Source organism: Misgurnus anguillicaudatus, chromosome 14 (assembly GCF_027580225.2).
Source record: "Misgurnus anguillicaudatus chromosome 14, ASM2758022v2, whole genome shotgun sequence".
Lineage (NCBI taxonomy): Eukaryota > Metazoa > Chordata > Actinopteri > Cypriniformes > Cobitidae > Misgurnus > Misgurnus anguillicaudatus.
Genome location: NC_073350.2, coordinates 35,641,757 through 35,665,905, shown reverse-complemented (window position 1 = coordinate 35,665,905; position 24,149 = coordinate 35,641,757). Strand labels below are relative to the sequence as shown.

The following is a 24,149-nucleotide window of genomic DNA, read 5'->3' as shown; positions in this document are numbered from 1 at the left end:
TGTGTGTGTGTGTGTGTGTGTGTGTGTGTGTGTGTGTGTGTGTGTGTGTGTGTGTGTGTGTGTGTGTGTGTGTGACTGTGTGTGTGTCTGTGTCTGTGTGTGTGTCTGTGTGTGTGTGTGTGTGTGTGTGTCTGTGTGTGTGTGTGTGTGTGCGCGCGCGCGTGCGTGCGTGCGTGTGTATAAAACACCCTTAACAATAAAGAAGATAGCAGCACACAACACTGTGATCACACAACCGTGAGTGAGCTCTGGTTCAGTCTCAGATAACTGTCATGACATCAGTGTGGATGTGTTCTTGTGTTGCCATTAGAAACTACATCCACACACAAGATGAAATTATATGTGTGATGTTTTGTGTTTGTTCTAAAGTGAGCAACTTTAACACACAAGTATAAAGTTTCATGTGTTGATATGAGCAGACGAGTACTGTAGTAACTGAAGAACCACACAGGTAAAGACATCAGCTTATATGGATATGTGATTTAATGAATGAATCTGGATGAAGAGACAGGAATTTATTAAGCAATAGTTATAATAATACCGTCAGCAGAATCAACAGCGCCTCTCTGTGGCTCTTCTCAATAACACACTCATGTTGTAATTTTAGTTTTGCGCATGCCCAGATAACCTAGATAAGCAACTACATCTGACAAATGAAGCAACAAACATACACTATTAATTACCGTACATGAGCTGTAATAATTAATGCATGTAATAATTACATTAATTATATTAAATAATGCATGTAATTATTGCATGAGCAGTATTAATTAATGCATGCCTGAATGAAATCTAATGAGCAGAGAGCACATCTGAAGGGACAGAGACACTAGTGTGATGAGTTTTTAGTTTCCATGAGTAAGACTTTCAGAGTATGTACAGTACTGTATGTGGTGATGTAAGTGTGTTTATAAGTTTAATATAAATGTTTTGAGTGGTTGGTAGATATGATCTATGGTCAGTACTCGTCATTAATCTCATTTATTAAAGAACTTTAAAGGACTTCAATACAGATTAAAGCTTTGGATTAAGATGTTCCTGTATGTAAATCTATCAGCCATGTCGTTATCATACAATTTATAATCCAGTATATACAGTTTATCACTGTTGAAATCATTGTAGAGGCATGATTGTGCATTGCATTGCATGTAATATAACTAGACAAACTAAATGAAACAGATTATACACAGCTATATGTGTACAGCTATACACAACTTCACATGTGATGTAACATTTTGTAACATAAGTACTTATACAGAATTTCATTTACACATAACCTTAAAACTTTCATGGTTGGTTTCCTGCCGTTACCTTAATCATCTTGTATTATTCTGATCTAAAGTCAGTGTGTGATGTGGTTTTGCTATAAAACTGTCTGAGGGAAGGTGCATCAGAAGGTGCAGTAGTTCGACATATTCATTTACATGTACATGTTTGTCTAAATGTGTGTGAGTGTATTTGTGTCTGCTTTGATTCTGTACAATCACCCTGCAGCCCCACACCTAAATTTAGGGTCACTTGATACCCGAACACTGAGCAAAGAGTGAATAGCAGACATACAGAATATCAGATACTGTACACGCCTGTATTAATGCAACATCAAGCATATATATGTAAAAAGATCGACGTGTTTACATCTATGTATTATGTGTGCTAAAATATGAAATTGATATTCACTTTCACTGTGGTTCATTTTGGATTATTTTATGTCAACTACACGCACCTCTGAAAGGTTACTATGAGAATCTGTCTAGGATTTGTTCTACATAGAGATTTTAGAGGCAGGCACCTTCACCAAATTTCGTGCCACCTCTGGCTCTTGACAAATATGAGTCTTCACAAAAAACATGAATAATCTTTGCACTCAGTGGATTATCATTTAAAAGTGCAGTTGCAGCCTTGCATCTAAGTGCGGCGCTGTTTCATTGTCAGCACAGTGAGGTGTGGACTACAAGAAGAACTGGAATTTAGAGAGTTTCCTCCCGTGCTTTATCTGGTGCTTTATTAGATATTATTTTGTGCATGATGTGCAGGTGAATCACTACAGTCAGTCATGTTTCCTACATAAAAATGTTCGGTGGTAACTTCAACATCGCAATGACGATTGTGGTTTAACACAACAGGCTTGTTCGACTTCATGCGGCGCCACAAGAACCGTTTTAAAATTTAGGGGTGAGCTGTTGGTTGCAATTTGCAATTTCACCACTAGATGCTGCTAAAACATTTACACACACCACCTTTAATGAACGGTAATTCACAATCGGAGCTCAGTGAATCAATCGGAGCTCAGTGAATCAATCGGAGCTCAATAAGTCAATTAGAGCTCAGTGAGTTAATTGGAGCTTAGTATATCAATTGGAGCCTAGTGAGTCAATTGGAGCTCAGTGAATCAATTGGAGCTCAGTGAATCAATTGGAGCTCAGTGAATCAATTGGAGCTCAGTGAATCACTTGGAGCTGAGTGAATCAATCGGAGCTCAGTGAGTCAATCGGAGCTTAGTATATCAATTGGAGCCTAGTGTGTCAATTGGACCTCAGTGAATCAATTGGAGCTCAGTGAATCAATCGGAGCTCAGTGAATCAATCGGAGCTCAGTGAGTCAATCGGAGCTCAGTGAGTCAATCGGAGCTGAGTGAATCAATCGGAGCACAGTGAATCAATCGGAGCTCAGTGAATCAATTGGAGCTCAGTGAGTCAATTGGAGCTAAGTGAGTCAATTGGAGCTCAGTGAGTCAATTGGAGCTTAGTATATCAATTGGAGCTCAGTGAATCAATCGGAGCTCAGTGAATCAATCGGAGCTCAGTGAGTCAATTGCAGCTTAGTATATCAATTGGAGCTCAGTGAATCAATTGGAGCTCAGTGAATCAATTGGAGCTCAGTGAGTGAACCGCATAACGGAGGATGTAAAAGATCTTTTGTTTGCATATATTATTACTTAATAGTAAGACTCAGCACAAATAATGGGCATTTTTGACAAATTTTTTACAAGTTGGTTAATTATCTACAAAATCATTTGTTTTGTCTGGCATGAGGTGATGCATTGATATAAAGCAATGATAGAAGCCAGAGCTGCTAACTTAACCTAATTCAGCAATACTAGACTAAAAAATAGTGGTGTTGTTATGTAATAAAAGTTTTATAAATAAAAAAGTTAGTATGTGTCATTTTCTTTAATTATTTAACAGTAAGAATATGTCACGTGTAAAATGTGTGGTTGAGGTGCGGTACACATGTACAGTAAGTGTGCATACATTTCATTTTGAATGATTCTGCTCTGTAGACTTGAGATGAACTGTGATGTTTTAACATAAATGACATCTAAACAAGATTTCTACATTACAGAAGACAATGTTAACTAGTGTTTCCCGCTGTAGAAGTTGGTAGCTGTTTGTTTATGGGTAACACTAATAAACTAAACTCACTCGTAACAGCTTACATTTGGTAATGCTTTAGATATCTTGGTTTGATTTTGACTCTGTCTAAACTAAAAGCTGAGACTGAAACTCTGTCTATCTGATCAATAGATCAATAAAGGCGTCTGAGCAGCCAGATGTTAAGATATCGAAGGTCGATTGAGTTTTACTCAAGAAAGACCTCAACCTCTTAAATGCCAATGCAACCTTGAACTCACTAAACTGACCTCAGATCAGAAAACAGGAGCTCTGATGGTGTCTCATTATGACACTCAGTGAACTCTTTCTCTATTGATCGCAAACCCCTCTGTGGAAAAGACAGACGTGTAATGAAATCTATCTGAAACGTCTCATCAAGCGAATGCATGAAAGATTCACACTGTAAAGAATGTACTGGATATTATACAGCTTAAAAGATCATCGTCCTAATACAATATTCGGTCAAACATTTGGCAGTCTGATCAAACATTACACACAACATGAAAATAAACACACACACACAGACTAAAAACTCACCCGTGTGTATCGGGTCGGATCACGCCGGGCGTCTGTCCCACCTGCTCCTCTCTTACTGACCGTCCCTGCAGGTCAAAGAGTGAAAATAGTCTGATAATTACTGCTGTCATTTGTCAAACACTCGAGGGGGGGGGGGGGGTGAACAAGGCCACGCAGACACACTGAACCTCACTGAAGACTGATAATCCCTAAAGACCGGACAGAAACCAGAGCAGGACATGATTGATTATATTCTTCATATTGAAAGATGTGTAGATGTGACCGCTCTTCCCCTTAAATATTATGAGGAAAATCTGATACATCATGCAAAAATAAATAAATTCATTTCAATCAAATCTCTAACCATAACCCTTCTTTACAATTAAGATCAGAAAATGGGCAATTACATGCAAATGTCCACCTTATCATGAAAAATAAAGTTTTTACCCAGCGTTTTTAACCACAGTGATGTCAATATTTAGTGGTTTAAATACCCATGCAAAGTCTTTTGTTAAAGTTTTTGAAGCAGTTTTTATTATACTCTATAGTTAAAGTTTCAGTATTGTTGCATCCATAACGTTGTTGTTTCTTCCTCATCCACATGCGTCCCTTCTCCATTTGTTGAGTATTATTGCTTTTGGTTTGTGCAGTTGAATTCACAGAATTTCTATAAAACATTTTGTCTCCCACATCCATAATGCATTCATGTTTCTCTCATCTAAAACAGAAATATCATAAATGGTGTGAGATTTTTCTGATGTCTGAACTCTATTATCAGGGGTTTATTAAAAGATAAACAGATTTGTTTAAAAATATTGGTAATAAATGCATTTATATAGTTTTAACTGCAAATGTCACATCCATAACGCTGGAATTGCCCAAATGAATATTTGAGATGTGTGAGAAGCATCAGGTCCTCAGGTCTGTATAAATAGATTGGTTTTCCCAGAGAGCTCTTCAGTGGCATTCACACATGAAACTGGATCTCTGATCTAAAACAGACCATCAGTGACCCCATCTGCTGCCACTGAAACACACACACACACACACACACACACACACACACGCACACAGACACACACACACACACACTCAGAGACGATAATGTCTGATTCTCTATGAAACCTCAGATTTGAGAAACATCACCATGACGTGTTTTAATCCAGCAGTCATCATCATCATCATCATCATCATCATCATCATCATCATCATCATCATCATCATCATCATCATCATCATCATCATCATCCTCATCAATAGATTGATTTAAAGCTTCAGCTCCTAACCACAGTAAGAGTTTGATCGACTTTCCTCTCATATGTGTTGTTGATGTTTACAGGTGTGATGAAGATAATCTGAAACAGGTTTCATAAACCTCTCAGACGGGTTAACCCTTCAGATGTTTATGGGATTAAGTACTTAGATGTCCATTCCTAAAGCAAACGAAGGTTATATGTGTGAGGACGTGAAGTCAGTGGATACCCACAGAAGAATGAAGATGATTTATAAAAGCATTAACATGAAGGAATGATGTTGATCTGATGATGTTGTGACTTTAAAAGCACTGCTGCAAGAGGTTGTGTTGTGTGATTGTGTAGTTCATCACTGCAGGAACTCAAAGTGATTCAATGTGTTGTGTTTCATCATTATCTCCTTTAACATTCAAGAGTTAACAGACACTGAAGTACTGCAGCCACAGAGCTGCGTTTGTAATGTACGATCCTGATTCTGATATCGCGTTACTGAAATCACATAAAATAATGTTAATCCACTTCACATCTCAGATCTTCACAACAGCAGGTCTGATGATCACTAACAGATTGTGTGTCTGGATTTCACTAGATTATATTAATCTGTCTGCGGATTAACTGGTAGCACTCCTTCAGGCTTCTTATAACAACTTCCAGAAGAGACTGAAGTGCTTCCGAGTGTTTTATGGAATGAGAAACTAAATAGGAAATGAATAACGTTGAATCCAAATAATGACAACATCTATAATGTGATTGACACAGCTCAACTAGAGTAGGGGAGACCGGGGTTGGTTGTCACAATTTTTACTCATGCAGGAATTGCTCATCTTCAAAAAAATCTTTAATTCCTACATGTAATAAAAACTTGGGGTCTTTGCTTTAAATGTGTATACTTTTTACTTTAAGAATGTATTGTAACAGGAAGTAATTACCCTTCAAAGACACTCTGACACAATGTGACATCACAGGGTATGGGGTTGGTTGTCCCTATAGTGATTTAATAGGATTTCGGTGATAAATTGGGATTTGAAAAGATAATGTGTAACTTTTTCGTTTTTTAAGCTAGAAACTGCAATTAAGTTTTAATATGAATACCACCCCTATGATAGTTGTTATTATTGCCCCTTATGTTTAAACAATGGGATTAAAGTGGGTGATCAGTTACTTGAATTGTCTACTGTGTTGAGAAATATAATGAAATAATTTTTAGTGTTAAAACCTCTTTATTTAATGCTTTTTTTTATTTTAACAGCAAACAAAAACAAACAAACAGACCAACAGTCTTAAAAGGTCTATATGTACAATACTCACATGTGACAACCAACCCCGCAAGCTATGAGACAACCATCCCCAACCGACTTCTTGACAAACATGATAAGCTAGCTGCCACATGGCTTTAACTTGATAGCTAAAAGATGACTCAAAATAAAGCTACTACTTTTAGCTTTTTAATGAGTGTTTTGTTTTTGAATGACTAACATCCTACAAGATCTCAACACAAAAACAACACCAACATAAAAATGTACTCTGACCCATAAAAATAAAAAAAAATGTCTCCTAACCTCAATGTTTTGTGTCTGCTCAGCAAAATTTCAAGTGCAAATGAGTAAGCTATTAAAGGCTAACAAATTGATATCAAACTTGTACCACAGCACCATGTAGTATGTCTGAAATAAGCAGTGTGACAACCAACCCGTGAGACAACCAGCCCCGGTCTACCCTATTAACTTCAGTTTAGAGTAGAGTTTGTCAAGTTGTGATTATATTCACTAGATCCAGATTCTGTTGTTATTCCTTTCTGTGTCCTGCAGTGAAATGATTCAGATTCAGTGTAATGTTGAGTTTCAGGAGGTTCAGTGTCCACATGGCAGAAATAACTGAATCTGTGTCAGTCAGACATCACACTTCATCTCTCTTACACCTGAGCTCTCTCTACTTCAGCTGCGTAGACATCCAGCAAGAGCCGCAATTCTCCGCATTACAGCTCAACGTCACAGTCAAATTCATCACTTTAACTCTTAGGTTTAATCCAAAAATATTCCTAACATTACTTTAATCAATAGAGATATTGCAAACTCCTTCAATGCAGCACAGCCCACAATTCTTCTGTGATATGAGTCTCAAAGCAAATATATTAACAATAATACAATTATACATAATAATAGAAACTAAAACAAGACTAACAAGACCACATCACATGATAAAACACACATCACTTCATGTCTGAAAGCTCACTGTCCTCAGATTAGTGTCTCTCTCTCTCTCTCTCTCACCTTAAAAATACAAGAAATGCTGTCTCATTCCTCATAGTCTCGAGCACACACAAAGAAAGAAAGAAAGAAAGAGAGAGTTACTGTAAATCATCAATCTGCTCACCTCTATGTTTGTTGTTCTGTTTGGTTTTTCTCTTGTCCGTCTGTTTGCTGCTGTGTCAGTCCACATACAGGCCGTTGTGAATGACAGAGAGAGAGGGGGGGGGGAGAGAGGAAGAGAGAGAGAGGCGGGGGATGCAGCAGGAGGAAAGACAGAATGGAGGACGAGAAGTAAAGGGGGCAGAAGAGGATCCGGCATTTAGTTATCAGAGCTACTGCTAAATATAACAGACACACACGCACACACACACACACGCACACACACACGCGCACACACACACACACACACACACGCGCACACACACACACGCACACACACACACGCACACACACACACACGCACACATGCACACACACATGCATGCAAACACGCAGACAAAACATTGATCACACACAAGTGTTATTATTGTATCTTTATGTAAATTAATTTGAAAGTCTCAGAGATGTAAGAAATAATTGATGACGGGCCATTGAATTATAAGAAAATAATGCACACCAAGGTGGTAATGCGGCACGACACGAAGCGGAGTGCCGTAACACCGCAGGTGTGCATTATTTTCAAATAATTCAAAGGACCGGAGTCAATTATTCCGCTTATACCACGGTTACCACAAACATTGCTCTGGTGCCTACTTTTAAGACATTTGACAAGTTAGGTGTGCGGTTTACAGAAAAATAATCAACACCCATAGAACATTTCTCAGCCAATCAGAATGCAGCATTCAACAGACCCGTGGTATAAAAGAAAATAATGCACACTCAAGGTGATAATGTGCGGAGTGACGTTACAGTGCAGGTGTGCATTATTTCAAATGATTCAAAAGGATCGGAGTCCATTATTCCTCTTATACCACACTGTAAAAAAATTTACAAGTCATCTTAACTATTATTTATCTTGACTAGAGATGAGTTGCTACAAAAGTTGTTTCAACAAAAAAATTAGGGCTGCAAAAATTTTTTTTACAGTGTACGGTTAAAGGTAGGGTAACACATTTTGAAAAATGCTAACGGTAGCCGCCTAGCAATGAAATCCCGATCCCACCCTCAAGTCAAATCGCCATCCAAAGTCACGGCTCTTTCAAAACACATGAACACGCACAAATCAGACGGTCACATCTCATGTCTCATTCAGCAGTGAGAAAACTTTGCAGTACAAAGTCGAATAACACTTCCAAAATAACCAAACAACTGGTTTACATCTGAATTAGTTTAAGCACACGTTCGGTTGTGTAGACGTAGTAACTATATCGTTACGCTAATCCGTAAACGAACTCAAATTTCATAAGCAACACAATGTTTCATCAAAGTAGAATATCTGAATCCATCTCAATACAAACATATCGTGTACCTACCTTACCAAAATAAACAGTGCAACGACTCTTTCAGACCCTTTGCAGCTCCTGCAGCTGTTTCATCTCGTGGTAAAGCAGTAAAGTTACCGATGTTCATTTTGGTTTTTGCTCTTTGCTGATCCAGGCAGTTTTTGCTGTTGTTGTTATAAAAGATGTCTTTTGTTGTGTGCCTCCTGTGTAGGTTGTCAATTTAGCAGAAAAGTTTGCTGTTCTCACTGTTTACAGGCAGGAGGTGAGCGCACGTGAACGCGCCGATGACGTATGGTGTCTGCGTGGACTCGCTGCGCGTTGGGCATTCAAATTATGCTTACGTATGAGGGACAAAAATGGAAACGTCCGTTCGGACTGAAATCTATGATTTGTTGAACATTTTTTGGTCCTACGCCTTTCACAGATGACATAAATTTCTACAAATACATTTAAACAACTTAACACAGTAATTGCTATCAGGATGTAAGGAGACTTTTAACCAGCATAACAAAAAATGTTTCAGGATCAAATCTGTTACCCTACCTTTAACACAAACTTTGCTCTGATGCCTATTTTTAAGACATTTGACAGGTCAGGTGTGTGGTTTACAGAAAAACAATCAACATCTCTGGAAGATTTCTCAGCCAATTAGAATAAAGCATTCAACAGACTAGTGGTATAATTAGTAATATTCAACAGCTCCTACAGTGAATATAACACAACTGTTTGCTAAGTTTTATTTTTCATGATTCCTATCATCATGGTTTTATTAGACATTGGACAGTCATTATTATCTTCATATGTTTACATGCAGCTCAGTGCTGAAGAATTGTGCTGTAACTATAGAGACGCTGTCAATCACACCTGTCACTCTTCTCTATCAGTACTAAAGCATGAGATATGATGATACCAGCATACATGATTCAATGATGTCATTACACATCAATAAACAACAGAAAATATTTGGACTCATTGGTCCAAGAAAAGATGAGAAACATCAGATGAGGATCTTTATTTCTGAGATCTGCTGGATCATTCTTGGCATAACTCCACACTGACCTGAGGACAGGGCTAACTAAAGATAACCGGCTGAAATACATTCTTTACATTACTGAAAGAGACCACGTCACACTCGACGATGAAAACATTCAGACTTTCATTACATTTGCATTCATTCGATTAATAGAAACTTTGATCCAAAGCCAACATTTTCTCAAAGGTAGGGCTGCACGATTACAGGAAAAATGATGATCATGATTGTTTTGCTCAAACTTTTGATCACGATTAAAAATACGATCATTCTTTTAGTGAAAAACTTTTATTTACTTCAGTATTTTTATTACACTTTTCAGCCATGTATAAAATATTATATACATTTTTAGGCCTATATTATAAAATATTTTATTGTTTTGTAATATCCATAGCTCCCATTCTCTTAGATCTTTTTAAAACATTTAAAATAATTCCGCAAAATTCCGCATAGATTTTGCAAAAGAAATCCGCAAAAAATAACTCCTTACACAGATTCCTTACAGCTGTACTGCAGCAATTAAAGCAGTTCAGTTATAACTGTCAAAATTATAAAATCTTATATTATATATTATCTTTTATTTATTTTAGAGCCTTTTTTGTTTGTTAAATTAAGGTTTTTGATAATGACCAAGCGGTGTCCGACAGCTAACGTCATTTTGACGACTTGTTTGATCAAATGAGCCTCTGAAATCAACGCTTCACTTGCCTACAATAACATCTATATAAAATATATATTTTCAGCAGATTACAATGTTAGTTTAAATGTTTATTGTCAACACACTATTTTAAAAAAAGCGGAGGGGAGGCTGCTCTGTTGCTCGCAGTCGCAACGAGGTGCAGAAAAATTATGAAAAATAATGAATCAAAACGATATTAACATGAAACGAAATAAACATGCAGGTTGCCTTACCTTACACATTCGCTATGCATCAGTCTTTTATATGGATTATGCGCAGTATTTAAGGTTTTAATTCAGTTCTCCATATTCCCCGAAGCGCTGAATGTCCTGCTGCTGGCGGAGACGCTAAACACTGTTGCAACAGGTGCATTGTGAATGTGCGTAGTGGACTCGTGCGATAGGTTAAATGTCTTTCTTTTACAATTTATCCATGTCTTAACGTTTCTTTTAATTAAATTAAAATATAAAAAGGTGAAGAAGCCTAAAAAAATCCAGAGGCCTGTGATGTTAAAATTTGTCCGAAACCCGACCCGAGGGGCGTAAAAAGCCTGAAATGCAGGGCTCTAAAATATATTTATATCAAATTAGAATTAAACAGAAATAAAAACAAAACATTTTTGAATAATAAATGCCTATGATATGCCTTTTATGTGGCAATAATTTTTTTAAACCCCTTGCTGCTCACTGCTTATTGGAAACATGGCTAACTTACATAATACGCGATCCGTTATTGTTGTTTGTGTCGTGGATGTCGGGGATTTTTTTTTATGGTTGCGGCTTGTGTCTTCAGCTTTTGAAACTCTTGATATTTCACGTTTGAACGGAACAGGAGCACAGTTTGCACAAGACTCGTAACTTACCTGATCAACATCACTTTCCTCAAATCCGAAATATCCAAACCCTTTTTGGGAATTAAACATACATATTTCTGCACTTTCTTTTTGTTGCTCTGCCAATGTGTTTGTTCAAAAATGACTGTAAATCTTGTGATGCTAACGTATTTCTACCATAACACAGACTGCGCTTGCAAAGAAACACTCCGTTTACTCTGACTCTGCCCATAACAAACACATTGCTTGATTCTAGACCGTCTGCTTTGTGCTTGGTCTTTGCACATTAATCGCGACGATTGTCATTAATTAATCGTGGGGCACGCATATCGTTATCATGATCAAAATACGATTAATCGTGCAGCCCTACTCAAAGGTGTCGATTTGTGTATTCAGTGATTTCTTGAAGGTTATGGATGGACTCGGGTAGAAGCTTCAGAAAGAAACTAAATGAGTGAATGTTTCTATGAAAGATCAGGTGTCAGTCATTTACCAAATGTAAATGGTGAGATGGTTAACAAACACGTGTATATATGAGTGAATTCAGCTGAGAGTCAAGTGTCCAGACGACTCAAGATTCAGTGAAAAGAGGCCCAGAAGTTTCCACCTCTGGTTGTGCGTCATTTCTAAGAGGAACTTTTCTATTTGTGTCTCTCATTCAGGATCTCCCTCCATCTGAGAAGACCAAAGTGTCCAACTAAAATAAGCCGCTCTGTGTCTTCACACTGCACATTTAATCTCTCATACGACCAGAAATGTTTCAGAGTTTAATGAATATTCACACATGCAAATTAAACACTACATGTCTCCATATATGAATATCAGCTGCAATAAAGCAGCCCCAGTCATCAGAAGTCAAACTATAGTAGTCTAAAAATGATAATGAAGTGTAATATACAAAGGAAAATTCCTGTTTAAGATTGTCTGTCAACACAATGAAGTGATCTTCTCAATCATATTCCTGCTGTTGAACATTGAGGTCAGAGAGCGTTGAGTTCAGTGTATTTTCTCCATTAGATCTAATTTAGTCCACGGCGCTCTGTAAACCCCCTGTGTCGTTCACGTTGAGTCGTCTTACACCAAACCTAAACCTATTTCATCTCACAACTCTCTGGAGAATCTCACACTTCACAAGAGCTGTAGATAGATGTGGATCTCATACATTCATCAAATCATTCATTTTGTGATACTCGCAAAAATCTTCTGCAGAAACTAGTGTTTGATATTTATTTGCTTTCTTTTTACAGCAGCTGGTTCTCTTGTGCTGCATTTACAAACCTTCAGAAGTATAAATATATATACTGTATACAGTATATATGTATGTATTTGACATATTTCACATAGTCGATCCTGACCTCAAGATGGCAGTAGAAACTTCAATTTTGCAGCAAAGTATTTTTTACAGTGTAGAAAATTTATCCCAGCATCTTCTTTTAAATGGATGATGCAATATATGATGTTAATTATAAGGTGGTTTTATCACTTCCACACAATATCACAAAAGATACGAGAAGACACATTTAAAATATTACAATACATATATGCTACCCTTGTAATAGTGCTCTCAGTAAGTATATTCCAAGTAGATACATTAAATATTTTAAATAAAAATATTTGGTCACTGATGAAACAAAGATAAAGCATTAAAACACGTATAGTCGGGTTGCGATCTTGGCGCTTTCGTGTATCTTGTATCAAACGGGTCGACAGGTTTCATTTTCCCTTAAAGATCGGAAGGTGACCCTTAGTTAGCATATATACCTTCGCATTGGGCCCCCAATTTGCTAAATCCTCAACTGTTAATATAATTCTGGAACTAAGCTGATTTAAACCACATTACTGTGTGACACTTGCATTACATGTGAACGGCCCCATACGCTAATATGATTTTGTTTTTCTCTCCCTGTCTGGTCCTCGACCCCGAGGACAATGAGACAAACAGACCCAGTTCCGGTAGATGTGAAAGTCGGCACACCTCTGATCTACTGGCCGTCCTTCAACGTGATGCCCAGCTGATGCGTGACCAACGATCACCGGCAGAACCCGCTTAATCTCCTTATCCGTTTATATGTGTGTATATACATATATATCTCCCAAGGGTTTTTTCCTCCTAGGACTTTTTTTATTTCCCCGGCTAAAAAGCCCAGGGTTTTTTTTTTCTCCTAGGGGTTTTTTTAACCCGGGAAGGCAGCCTTCTTGGGCTTAACTTAGCTTCCTCTTCTAGACGTTACATTAGTAATACGCTCGCTTATAATGTTGAGTCATAGCAGCAGCAAATTTAACTGCTTTTGCTATCGTGTATTATGTTTTGCTATCTGTCTTTTTTATGTGCTTTTCACTGCTTCTATTAATGTAAAGCTGCTTTGAAACAATTAACTATTGTGAAAAGCGCTATATGAATAAAATTGAATTGAAAACAGTTTCTGAAATCTAAAATGGAATATGAAAAGCAAAAGTTGTAAAAAATTAAGAAATCGAGTAATTAATCAGATTAGAAAAGCAAAAGCATATTTTTATATTTCTTTAACAGAGCAGGGAGAGGGAAATACTAAACTGACTGATATGGGAAAATCTAAGAAATTTAACAGGAAAACACATAAAATCTGTAAGAAATAGGAGGAGTTCGAATCTGGAGAATAATTATTTTGTAGATGTAATAAGTGTTCGTACTAAGTCTATTTGTCCAGATACCCCATGTATTGTATTGATGGATAGTGCCTTGCCGAAGTTTTAAACTGGTGTCAAATAAAGAAGTTGATAAAATAATTGGTTCTCTTAAAAATTCAACAACTAAATATAAATTATGAATATGGAGCAAACTGTTTCATGTTGGAAAATAGCAAATCCTTAATGGATAAAGGAGTTATAGTTGGTGCTGGATTTTTGGATTTTAAGAAAGCTTTTGAAACTGTGAATCATGAGAATTTACTTTCTCGATTACACAATTATAATTTTTCAACTGAGACCATTTTGTGATTTAAATCCTATTTAGAAAATAGAAAACAATGTGTATGGGTAATACATGCAACATCAAATTACTTGGATTATAGTGTTGGAGTTCCACAAAGTTCTATTTTAGGTCCATAATTTTTTTGTATTTATGTAAATGATTTTTCAATGCATGTCCTCCCTATTTGTCCAGGAACAAAAACTTGAGATGAATTAAAATATTTTGGATTATTAGTTTGTTTGTGTTCATGAATGTCCAGCAGAGGACAGTAGTTGATCTACTGTGAAAGTTCTCACTCACCGACTCTAAATCTCTTCTAATAAATCTCCTCTTGGCTGACTCTGAACACTGAGAAACACAACAAAGATCTGAGGATGACGACGTGATGAAACAAGGGCAAAAGTTGTTGCCTGGGTGTGTCATTGTCTCTTTGTCATATTAAACACATTAATGCTGTGCATTACTTTATAAAATGTTTTTCTTGACTTCATTCCCTGATTCTCATATATTGTATTTCTATTCGTTTAAAGGTCTCATCAGCAGGTTTAAATAGTGGCTTGGCTTGGTGGTGTAGCTTCCCAAGTCACAACTTCTTGAACTTTGAATCTTTAGGGAGAAGGGGGTTTAAATCCCACTTGACACGTGCCCAGGCCGTCTGAGATGCTGTGGCTGTAGACGGGGCAGATATTGCTCGTGTTCAAGATGTTGTTTTTCTGTAAATTTTCTCTTATATGAAAATGTATATTTATAATAAAACATTTACATATAGAATATATTTCATATAGGGGAGAACGGGTATGGTTGTTACCACTGATCTATATAAATGACTGGACTGCGCATAGAACGCTTAACGTATCAGCTAGAAGTGAAGACATCGCAAAGTTCGAGCGGCCATCTTGGTATTCCCAACCAGCAGAGGACGTCATTGACTTACACTCAAAATCATGATCTAAATTCACCTGGTTTAAAGCGTATCAGTCACACAAGAGTAATTTTTAGGATATGTGTATGTAAATACACGTGCGGTTTCAGATCCACAGTACAAATGTCTTTCCAAGTACTTATAAAAGGGTATTCATATTTAATGTTTATTTAGTTTTACCAATTTTCTTTTTGACTCTTGTTTACTGTAATTACATCTGTGTAATATCAGCCTCATTGCTTTCACATAGACATATAAAACACCGCTCAGATATGCTATTGTGTACATAAATGCCACGTTAGTATAACAAAGAAAATAGAAACCCTTACTTTAGTTAGAGGTCCGTTTATCCCTGCATCCTCCACACAAACGCGTCCCCTGCATAATATCTCCACAGACGCGCTGCCTCAGCTCTGTGCTCGTAAGCCGAAACACGTCTTTGAAATAAGCACGCGCAAAGTGCCCCGAAACAGTCACAAAACAAACGTTTATATCCTTATCTGATGGAGAAATGTTAAACCGAAAGCACACAGCGCGAGTCCGTCCAAGCTCATATACTCCGCAGCGCGTCTGCTCGTAAGCCGAAACACGTCTGTAAAATAAACATGTCCAAACGCACGCAATGTTGCTCTCTTGCCTGGAAACCTTCACCCAAACAAACGTTCATATCCTTATCTGATGCAGAAATGTTATAAAGCAAGCACACAGCCAGAGTACAGGCAGTAGTCTGTCCAAGCCTCTCTACGCAGCAGAGGCCGATGGTTGCTGCTTCTTCCCCGGGCTCCTCTACCCAGCCGACGCCCAGGCTCCGGGCTACTCCTCGGGCTTCTGTTCCTCCATCTGCCTCAGCTCTTTGCTGTATTGTGGCTCATAAAGGTGCAATGAACAGCAGATTAGAGCATCACGCTTGCAAAATCACCCTCTTCCATATAATATTGATTAACTTCCGCTCTTATTGTAACACGAAGTCCGCTCCACAACTTCTGTTTAGCTTAGCTTAGCATAAAGATGGCAGCTGATTGTTTTTTGTCTGTGTTCGTATATTTTCCTAAGTCCCACCCACTGATCTGTAATAGGTCTTTAGCGTGAGTGGGTCCCACCCATAGCCCCCACCTTGGAAAAATGAGGAATGAGTGTCTATAGTCTTTCACCCTCAACAAAGATAGAGGACTTCCTTCTTTTAATGACGCAAAATGACGATTTTTACATCGTTGAAAGAAGGAAGTGCCTCACTGAAATCAGTATTTCTCCCCTCTCAGGAGAAACAGAGAATGATGCACGACCATTTAAAAACATGACTGCAGTTTGCTTAATGCAAATGCGTGAAGTTTTCCTTTAAACACTCTCTGTCTTTCTTATCCACTGCCAAAGGGAATGCATTACAACCCACCCAACATCTATCAGCTGTCCTTTAGCGTTGCTGTATTCGCAGAATGGTTTGAAATTTGCAGGCAAAAAAATCTATCACATTTTGCCTGAGAAACTACAATTTAGTCTATTATTTAATCAGCAATAGTTTAAGTACAACACAAAATAAAGTTTGAGTAAAAAGTATTATATTCTTTTTTTTTTTTTTGTATTACATTCTTACCTCAAAATCAGTTTTTTGTCTATAAAATTGGCATAAAACTATTTCCAACCTTGATAACTATGTTCATATGACTCCTATCTTATTTCTGTAAAACTGGTAATGTTACAAACATACCTATATATTATGTACATGTTTCTACAGTTTTTCTCTTGCATTACTGCGTGCAGTTTATTTTTCAGTTTTTTTATGGGTTTTGTTTTTATTTTGTTTACATTCTGTAGGAGGGGCTTAGTAAATGTTTGAATGTCATAGTAACAGCTGTCTGCAGACATTTTCATGTGTTCACATCATCTGATTGTAAATCTCTATGGGTGGGCTGTTAAAACACTAAAATCTTCTTATATTGTGGTTAAGTATCAGTGTTACTGTAAATGACTGCAGCAGTAGCGACTGACAACTAAACTCCATGACAGATAGCAATGGTCAGAAATGAAATGGAGATATTATTCCTGAATAAAACTTTAATGTCATTCATTAAATGATGAAGTGATTGAAGTGGTTCTTTCTGGTTACTCCAGCTGCTTTATAAATAGATGGGTTGGTTTATTTATACACAATTACTGGGTCTGTCTGTGGCTTCATTAATAAACTACAAGAGTTTTCATCTTTGCTTTCATGGCCCATATAAATGAGTGACTCAGCTGAATGTGTTCATATCTGTGAAGAGTCTCAGAGGTTGTGTGTGGTTTGTGTTTATTTCTCTCTATTTTCTGGGTGTGGGATCACTCCTGAGCTTCAGCTCTACAATTACAGAAGAAACACATAAAGCCCTCGGGTAACTCACGTCACGTGTCAGAGAGCTCAGGACTTTCATATTAAACGGAGAAAGTGACTGTAAATAGATTAAATGTGAATCATAGCTGTAAAATCAATGTGTGGATGATTTGTGCTTTGTGTGGTTGTTTAATAAGTTTATCTTTTATCCTCTGTATTTAATATTGTTTGAGAGCTGAAATTACAATCATCACTTACAGAGTTCACTTTTTTACAGAGACCTTAAAGTTACATAAAACCAAAAAAGTGGGTGGACTCTCTCTCCCTCTCTCGCTCTCTCTCTCTCTCTCTCTCTCTCTCTCTCTCTCTCTCTCTCTCTCTCTCTCTCTCTTGAGTCTCTCTCTCTCTCGCTCTCTCTCTCTCTCTCTCTCTCTCTCCCTCTCTCTCTCTCGCTCTCTCTCTCTCCCTGTGAGTCTCTCTCTCTCTCTCTCTCTCTCTCTCTCTCTCTCTCTCTCTCTCTCTCTCTCTCTCTCTCTCTCTCTCTCTCTCTCTGTGTCTCACTGTCTCTCTGGCTCTGGTCTGCACACATACAAGTCTGTTCTTAAGGTGAGTTTAAAATTTCTCTTTATTAATCAGACTGATTTGATGTATTTGTTATATTGACAGACATTTATATGAATCATTTTTCTTTCTTTTGCTTCAATTGATATATTATTAGGTTGTAATATCAGTTGTTAGTTTTTTTTTAAGAGAATGTGTTAATATAGTATTGTCTTTTATTCTGTGGGTTAGGGTCAGAGAAACCTCTCTCTCTCTCTTTCTCAGTTTTAATGTGTTAAATCAGCATGACAAATAATTACTGTACTGTCACAGCACATCTCTGTCTGTGTATTGTCATCTCTTTATAAAGTTCTCATAGGATTTTGTGTGTTGCAATCACTGGATGTGTGTGTGTGTGTGTGTTGTGTGTGTGTGTGTGTGTGTGTGTGTGTGTGTGTGTGTGTGTGTGTGTGTGTGTGTGTGTGTGTGTGTGTGTATTTATTTTTTTGCTGGTGATTTGAGGTTCAGTTCAGGTCATCAGACTTAAATCTCTTAATATGTTTAGACAGAGATGATGCTCCAGCTGATTGTCCTCAGTGTCCTCGTGTCTCCGCTCGTTCACGGGCTCCCGGGCTTCCAGGTGCGTCTGGTCGGTGGAAGAAACGATCTGGAGGGTCGCGTTGAGGTCTTTCATGATGGCACGTGGGGCACTGTGTGTGATGATGAAGTGAACATTAACTTGCCCAACGTCGTGTGTCGTGAACTGGGTTTCTCCCGCGGTCTCACGTGGGCACACAGCGCCAGGTTTGGTCAGGGTCAGGGTAAGAGCTTTTAAATATAGTGTTTGTCCTTCTCTTTTTATGTTACATTGCAGGCTGTATTGTGCCAAATTTGAATCATTTCTATGCCAGCCGTGCCATTGTGCAGCTATAAGGCAGTATTTTACTCATATACGCTCTTAGTTGCTGTGTTTTCCTGTAGGTCCAATCTGGCTGGATAACGTCTTATGCTCAGGCACTGAGGACTCTTTATCAGACTGTCGATCTAATGGTTGGGGTGTGAGCGATTGTACTCACGCTGAAGATCTCGGTGTCATTTGCAGTCCGGAGAGACCCCAGCAGGGTCACACGCCGCGGTACAACAATTCAACACGACATCAGACCTCAAATATTCCCTCAAATTCTGCCCCGATCGCACAGCCGACCGCTGGCTCCCCCCGCACGCGGGGGCATGAAATAGCCCTCCGGCGCAGCAGCCTAAGCCCGTCTTCTCCCCATCTACATGGACATCGCATCCAGCTGCGCAGGAACGGGTACGAATACGATGGCGTGACGCGCGGACATGAAAACTCTCTGCCGAGAGGACATCAGCTGCCCAATTATATGCGCAACAGGGCCACATATAGACGGTCACAGGAAGTCCCCAACCCGCCGGCCAGTCAGAGCGTTCAACGCCATCACCGAACTGAACCGGAGACAGTGGAGCCCATTGAGCTGGACAATAACAGGATGGATCTGGACTTCAATGACATCGATGAGCAGGTTGGACACGGGTTGGGTTAGGCCTAATAAAATATCTAACCTGGTTACACAGTCAGCAGATGTAAAATAAAGCTGAATTACAGGACCTTTGCAGCTGAACCTGGCGCTAACAGGTTCAGTGTTCTTGTTTGATTTTGTACCTACACGCACCTTTGAAGGATTGTTAGTTTAAGTTTTCTTTTGCAGTCTGCCGGAGGGGTGCGAGTGGAAGAAGCGCGTCTACGACCCGTTCTGTCAAGCACCCGAGACTCAGCCATGGTAACTGAAGGTGTGTTGGAGGTGAAGCATGCTGGGAAATGGAGACAGGTGTGTAATTTGGGCTGGGACCACAGCAGCAGTGGAGTCGTGTGTGGAATGCTGGGATTTCCTGCAGCAGAACAGTTTGACACGCGTGTGTATCGGTGAGTCCTGTATGACCCACAATATCACAATTGTGTTTGTTTTCATGGCATTTAAAGGTGGATGTATGAGAACAAAGATTATAGAATTGCACTCTTCCATTTTCATTCATACATTAAAGTTGCAATGAAGCTGTCAATTATTGTTTTAAACTGTTGTCGGAGGTCTACTTATGATGTAATAAGTATTAAGCCAATTTTAACATGGTTCTGATGCTGTCTGTAGAAATAGTTCATTTGAAGGTGGGGTCCGCATTGAAGACATGGATGTAAATGCCCACTGCTATGATTGGACAGCTTCATTCCCCGTCATTACATCTGGGGAAAAGTTTTAAAAACATTAATGTGTAAAAATAGCAGCCAAACACAAATATGTTTGAGCCACAAAAGATTGTGGGTGCTAAAAATGATACACATAAATGACAATATGTATGGTAAAGTAGAAACAAAACTTTAAACGCAACGTGACTAAATTACCATATACAACACAGTAAGCACGCATCAGAATCTAACTGATAAGTTACAAGAATTTTGTATATTTATTGTGCTTGTGAGGTTGCTCTTACATACACATAATGTTACATACCACAGTTATATGATAAAAAAAGCTTTGTTGAGTGTTGGACCTTTCAAAGGCAACTTGCCTAAATTACTGTATACAACATAGTAAGCACGCATCAGAATCTAAATCGCGGCTGGCAAGTCCTTCCTTATTACTTACTGTATATTTCTATCGTAATATTACAGTTGTGCTGTTAAGTGTTGCACCTTTATTAATCGTTTAATGTTTTTAAAACAATGTAAATTAAAACAGTCAAACATACACGTTAAGACATGGATGTTACAATCAGGAAATATCAAGCGATCTCTAACAAAGCAATAGTGAAACGTAGTAACTTACTAAAATGTTTTACTCAATGTGTATACTGTTGTGCCATTCCTGTCAGATCCAATATTAGTGGTGCTTTTAATCACAGTCTCTCCAGCATCGACTTGTGGCTTCTTTACAAATGAATCCGCACAAAGTAAACAAACACTCCCCACGCGAGCCGGAACGTCTTTAAAAACAAACTTAAACCATGCATTCCTAATGTTAAGGTCCAAGGTAAAGTTATACAGCAACTGTGTTCTTCCACAACCGAACACTCAGTTTTCATGGTTACTCATAACCAGTGCTTTAAGTGGCCCAAAACAAGTGCCGGTACTCTATTTTTTTTATTTTATTTTTTGCTGACTGGACTTCTATATTGAAGGGGTTTTATATTCAGCAGTCAACAGATGACCTTGTAATAAATAATAAATCCTTATATAAGTTTGTGGATTTGCTTGAGCTAGAAATAGCTGTTGAACATACATAAAATGTGCCAAAGGTAGATATGCAAGTAAAATTTTCAGCATGGTCAAATGCTAAAACTAGTTGTTCAGATAGAAAGAGCTTAAAAACAAAAACTTTAAAATGACACCAAGACCATGTCTATGGGTTCAAGAATAACAAAATACTGGCCATTTGAAACTAGAAAGTCATCACTTTATTTTTTCCAATTGTTTTTCATTTTGCGGGTGGTAAAACTACTGTGCGCGTCGTTCAAATTCATTGAAATTTCGTTCACTTGTAGTTAACTCTTTCACCGCCAGCATTTTTTTAAAAAGTTGCCAGCCAGCGCCAGCGTTTTTCATGATTTTTACCAAAGTTTAATGCCTTCCAGAAAATGTTCTTCTTCAGATATATAAACATACAATACACCAAATGAAAGAACAGACCCTCTGCTTTCAAACAAAAAAAACCGTTTCATCCTACCTTGAGTAGTTCTTTTGTAATCAGCTTTTGAATATGGGTAGGTTTCTGAAAAAACACCACATTTTGAGCAAAAAGCTGAGATAATTCCATGTTTGTGACGGACTTTTCATAGAGATCCCATTCAGAGCGATCTTTAAAACAGACACGGACATGCAGCAGCTTGTCATAGGGCAATACTTCCGGGTTTAAAAAGTTGCCGAGATATCTCGTCAATGGCGGGGAAAGAGTTAAGCAATTAAACTAAATGTCTATTACAATTTCAATAATGTATTTACTCTGCACATCGTCATGAGGGAATCCGAAGTTGCGTCGAGGTGAACCAAACTGACAGCCGCGACAGCGGAGATTATCACATAACTTTCTCAGGAAAAATTAATTGAATCTACTGATTGTTGAGACACTGACTGCATACGTTTGCTTTGCCCATGGCCCACACATGTGTCAGGCGAAGCATGTGGGTGGGGCTACAAAAGTGGTCGTTGCCTTTTGGGTTTGGAGAAGGTGTTTAAATTCTAATCTGACGTCACTTTTCGGCACATTCCAGAACCGAGTGTTTTCTTGGCTTGGTGCCAAAAAACTGTTATATTTCAGTAAAGAGGATGCTTTCAGTTCTGAAGCTTGCAGGATGTTCATTTAAATATGATGACCTCTTATATACCAGAATATCGAGTTAATTGATTTTTTGATGTACTGCCCTTTAAACATTATACTGAAAAGTGAAAAGCTTGTCAAGTTTGCAACACATTCTCAAAATGTGACCTCTCATTTAAGTGTTTTAGTGAACACACAAACAAACACCCGGAGCAGTGGGCAGCTATCCCAGCGCCTTGCTCAAGGGCACCACAGTCACAACCCATCAGCCGCCGAACCGGCAACTCTCGGTTTACAAGCACGACTCTCTAACCACTAGGCTACAACTGCCCCATAACTATTAAGATAACTCAGGGTTAAGTTCAGCTCTGTCGAAGCATTAAGGTCATACTCTATGTGTACTGTACTGATCAGAGTACATTTGACACCCAACCTAGGACCTAGGACTGGTATGCTTAACCATACCCCAAACTGATCTCTGGTATGTTTTAGGTTGGTTTGGGAGTGGAACACAATAGCGTGAACCCTAACCAGAGCATGAATCTGAAAGCTTGATGTCAATCATGCGACTGTTTATGTCCTCCCTCAAATTTAGCTGCCACTGTAAAAACTCTTCTGATACTGTACATACAGCGTGATTACATGTAACTTAGTTAAATATATCGGTTCTATTATTATTATTATATTTATTATATTAAATAACCGTAAGAGAGATATTGAGTCATATTACAGAGCAGTCTGCTATCAAATGGCTCTCGTGTTAATGACGTCGGCAATCACAGCACCACATGAAGTCAAACGCATCTAATTAACCACAAACTTATAATTCACGTGAACTCCATTGTGCTGACTCAGAGAGAAAGAGTGTCTCTCTCTTTCTCATCTCTCTCTCTCTCTCTCTCTCTCTCTCTCTCTCTCTCTCTCTCTCTCTCTCTCTCTCTCTCTCTCTCTCTCTCTCTCTCTCTCTCTCTCTCAGCATTGCTCATTTGCCCCTTTTGAAACCCACAGAGACTGGCTAAGCCCAGATGTGTCTCACCCCTTGCCATAAATATCCAGTGCTACCACAGGGATTCAGACTCACTCTGTCTTTAGTCAACCTCAGTGTCTTTTTTAGGATGGAGTCGGTGTGCGCTCGTGCCAATGAATGTGCTGCTGTTCATGCAGGGCGTTTAGTGTTTTCACTTTTTTCATCTCATCAGCTTTCTCTTCCTGTCCTCTCCCGTCTTCACAGTGTGTTTTCATCTACATTTCCCCTTGAAATCATTGTTGTCCACTTCAGTAACAGCAGATGCTGTGGATAATCGTGACTGTGTGAGTTCTGCCCACTTAATATGAACCGAAGACGTCATCATTACATTCAGCAGACGCTTTTATCCAAAGCAAAAGGAAACAATAACAATTATTACAATCATATGGAGGCAATAATACAAAAAGTGCTTAAACCAAATTAGAGCGAGTGAAAGAGGATCATTGGTATTCTTCTCTGTAAATGTTTTCTTTCTTTGTTTTAGTTTGTGTTTTATTCATCAGTTGTGTCTCTGAGCTGTTGGTGTTTGTTATTGTGTGTGATGTTATTTAGCAGTAATACTATTTTGAAAGTTATTTGGCAGTGGTAATATTAATAAGATTTAAATTTTTTGGTGATTTTGGTAAAAAAATCATAACTAAAGCGTATCAATCATTACACTGCTAAATCCACACAGTATAGTGA

At 38.3% G+C, this 24,149-nt stretch overlaps 2 protein-coding genes across 4 annotated transcripts in view; one reads left to right on the top strand and one right to left on the bottom strand.

Moving 5' to 3' along the window:
- filip1l (filamin A interacting protein 1-like) overlaps positions 1 to 24,149 on the bottom strand; it is a 73,500-nt gene that overhangs the window by 28,776 nt on the left and 20,575 nt on the right. Inside the window, exons 2-3 of one of the 3 annotated variants that reach the window (XM_073876425.1) lie at positions 7,535 to 7,581; positions 3,938 to 3,994 (exon numbers count right to left, since the gene is read on the bottom strand). The gene's annotated coding sequence lies outside the window, so the exon portion shown is untranslated. Of the gene's footprint in view, positions 1 to 3,937; positions 3,995 to 7,534; positions 7,655 to 24,149 lie in introns of those variants that run through there. The other 2 variants (XM_073876424.1, XM_073876426.1) reach the window with 2 other exon arrangements.
- Positions 18,102 to 24,149, top strand: part of LOC129427784 (lysyl oxidase homolog 4) — a 28,248-nt gene continuing 22,200 nt past the window's right edge. Inside the window, exons 1-4 of the mRNA XM_055184529.2 lie at positions 18,102 to 18,176; positions 18,676 to 18,931; positions 19,092 to 19,651; positions 19,838 to 20,052. Coding sequence (XP_055040504.1) covers positions 18,682 to 18,931; positions 19,092 to 19,651; positions 19,838 to 20,052 — 1,025 coding nt within the window. The 5' untranslated portion in view covers positions 18,102 to 18,176; positions 18,676 to 18,681. The remainder of the gene's footprint in view (positions 18,177 to 18,675; positions 18,932 to 19,091; positions 19,652 to 19,837; positions 20,053 to 24,149) is intronic.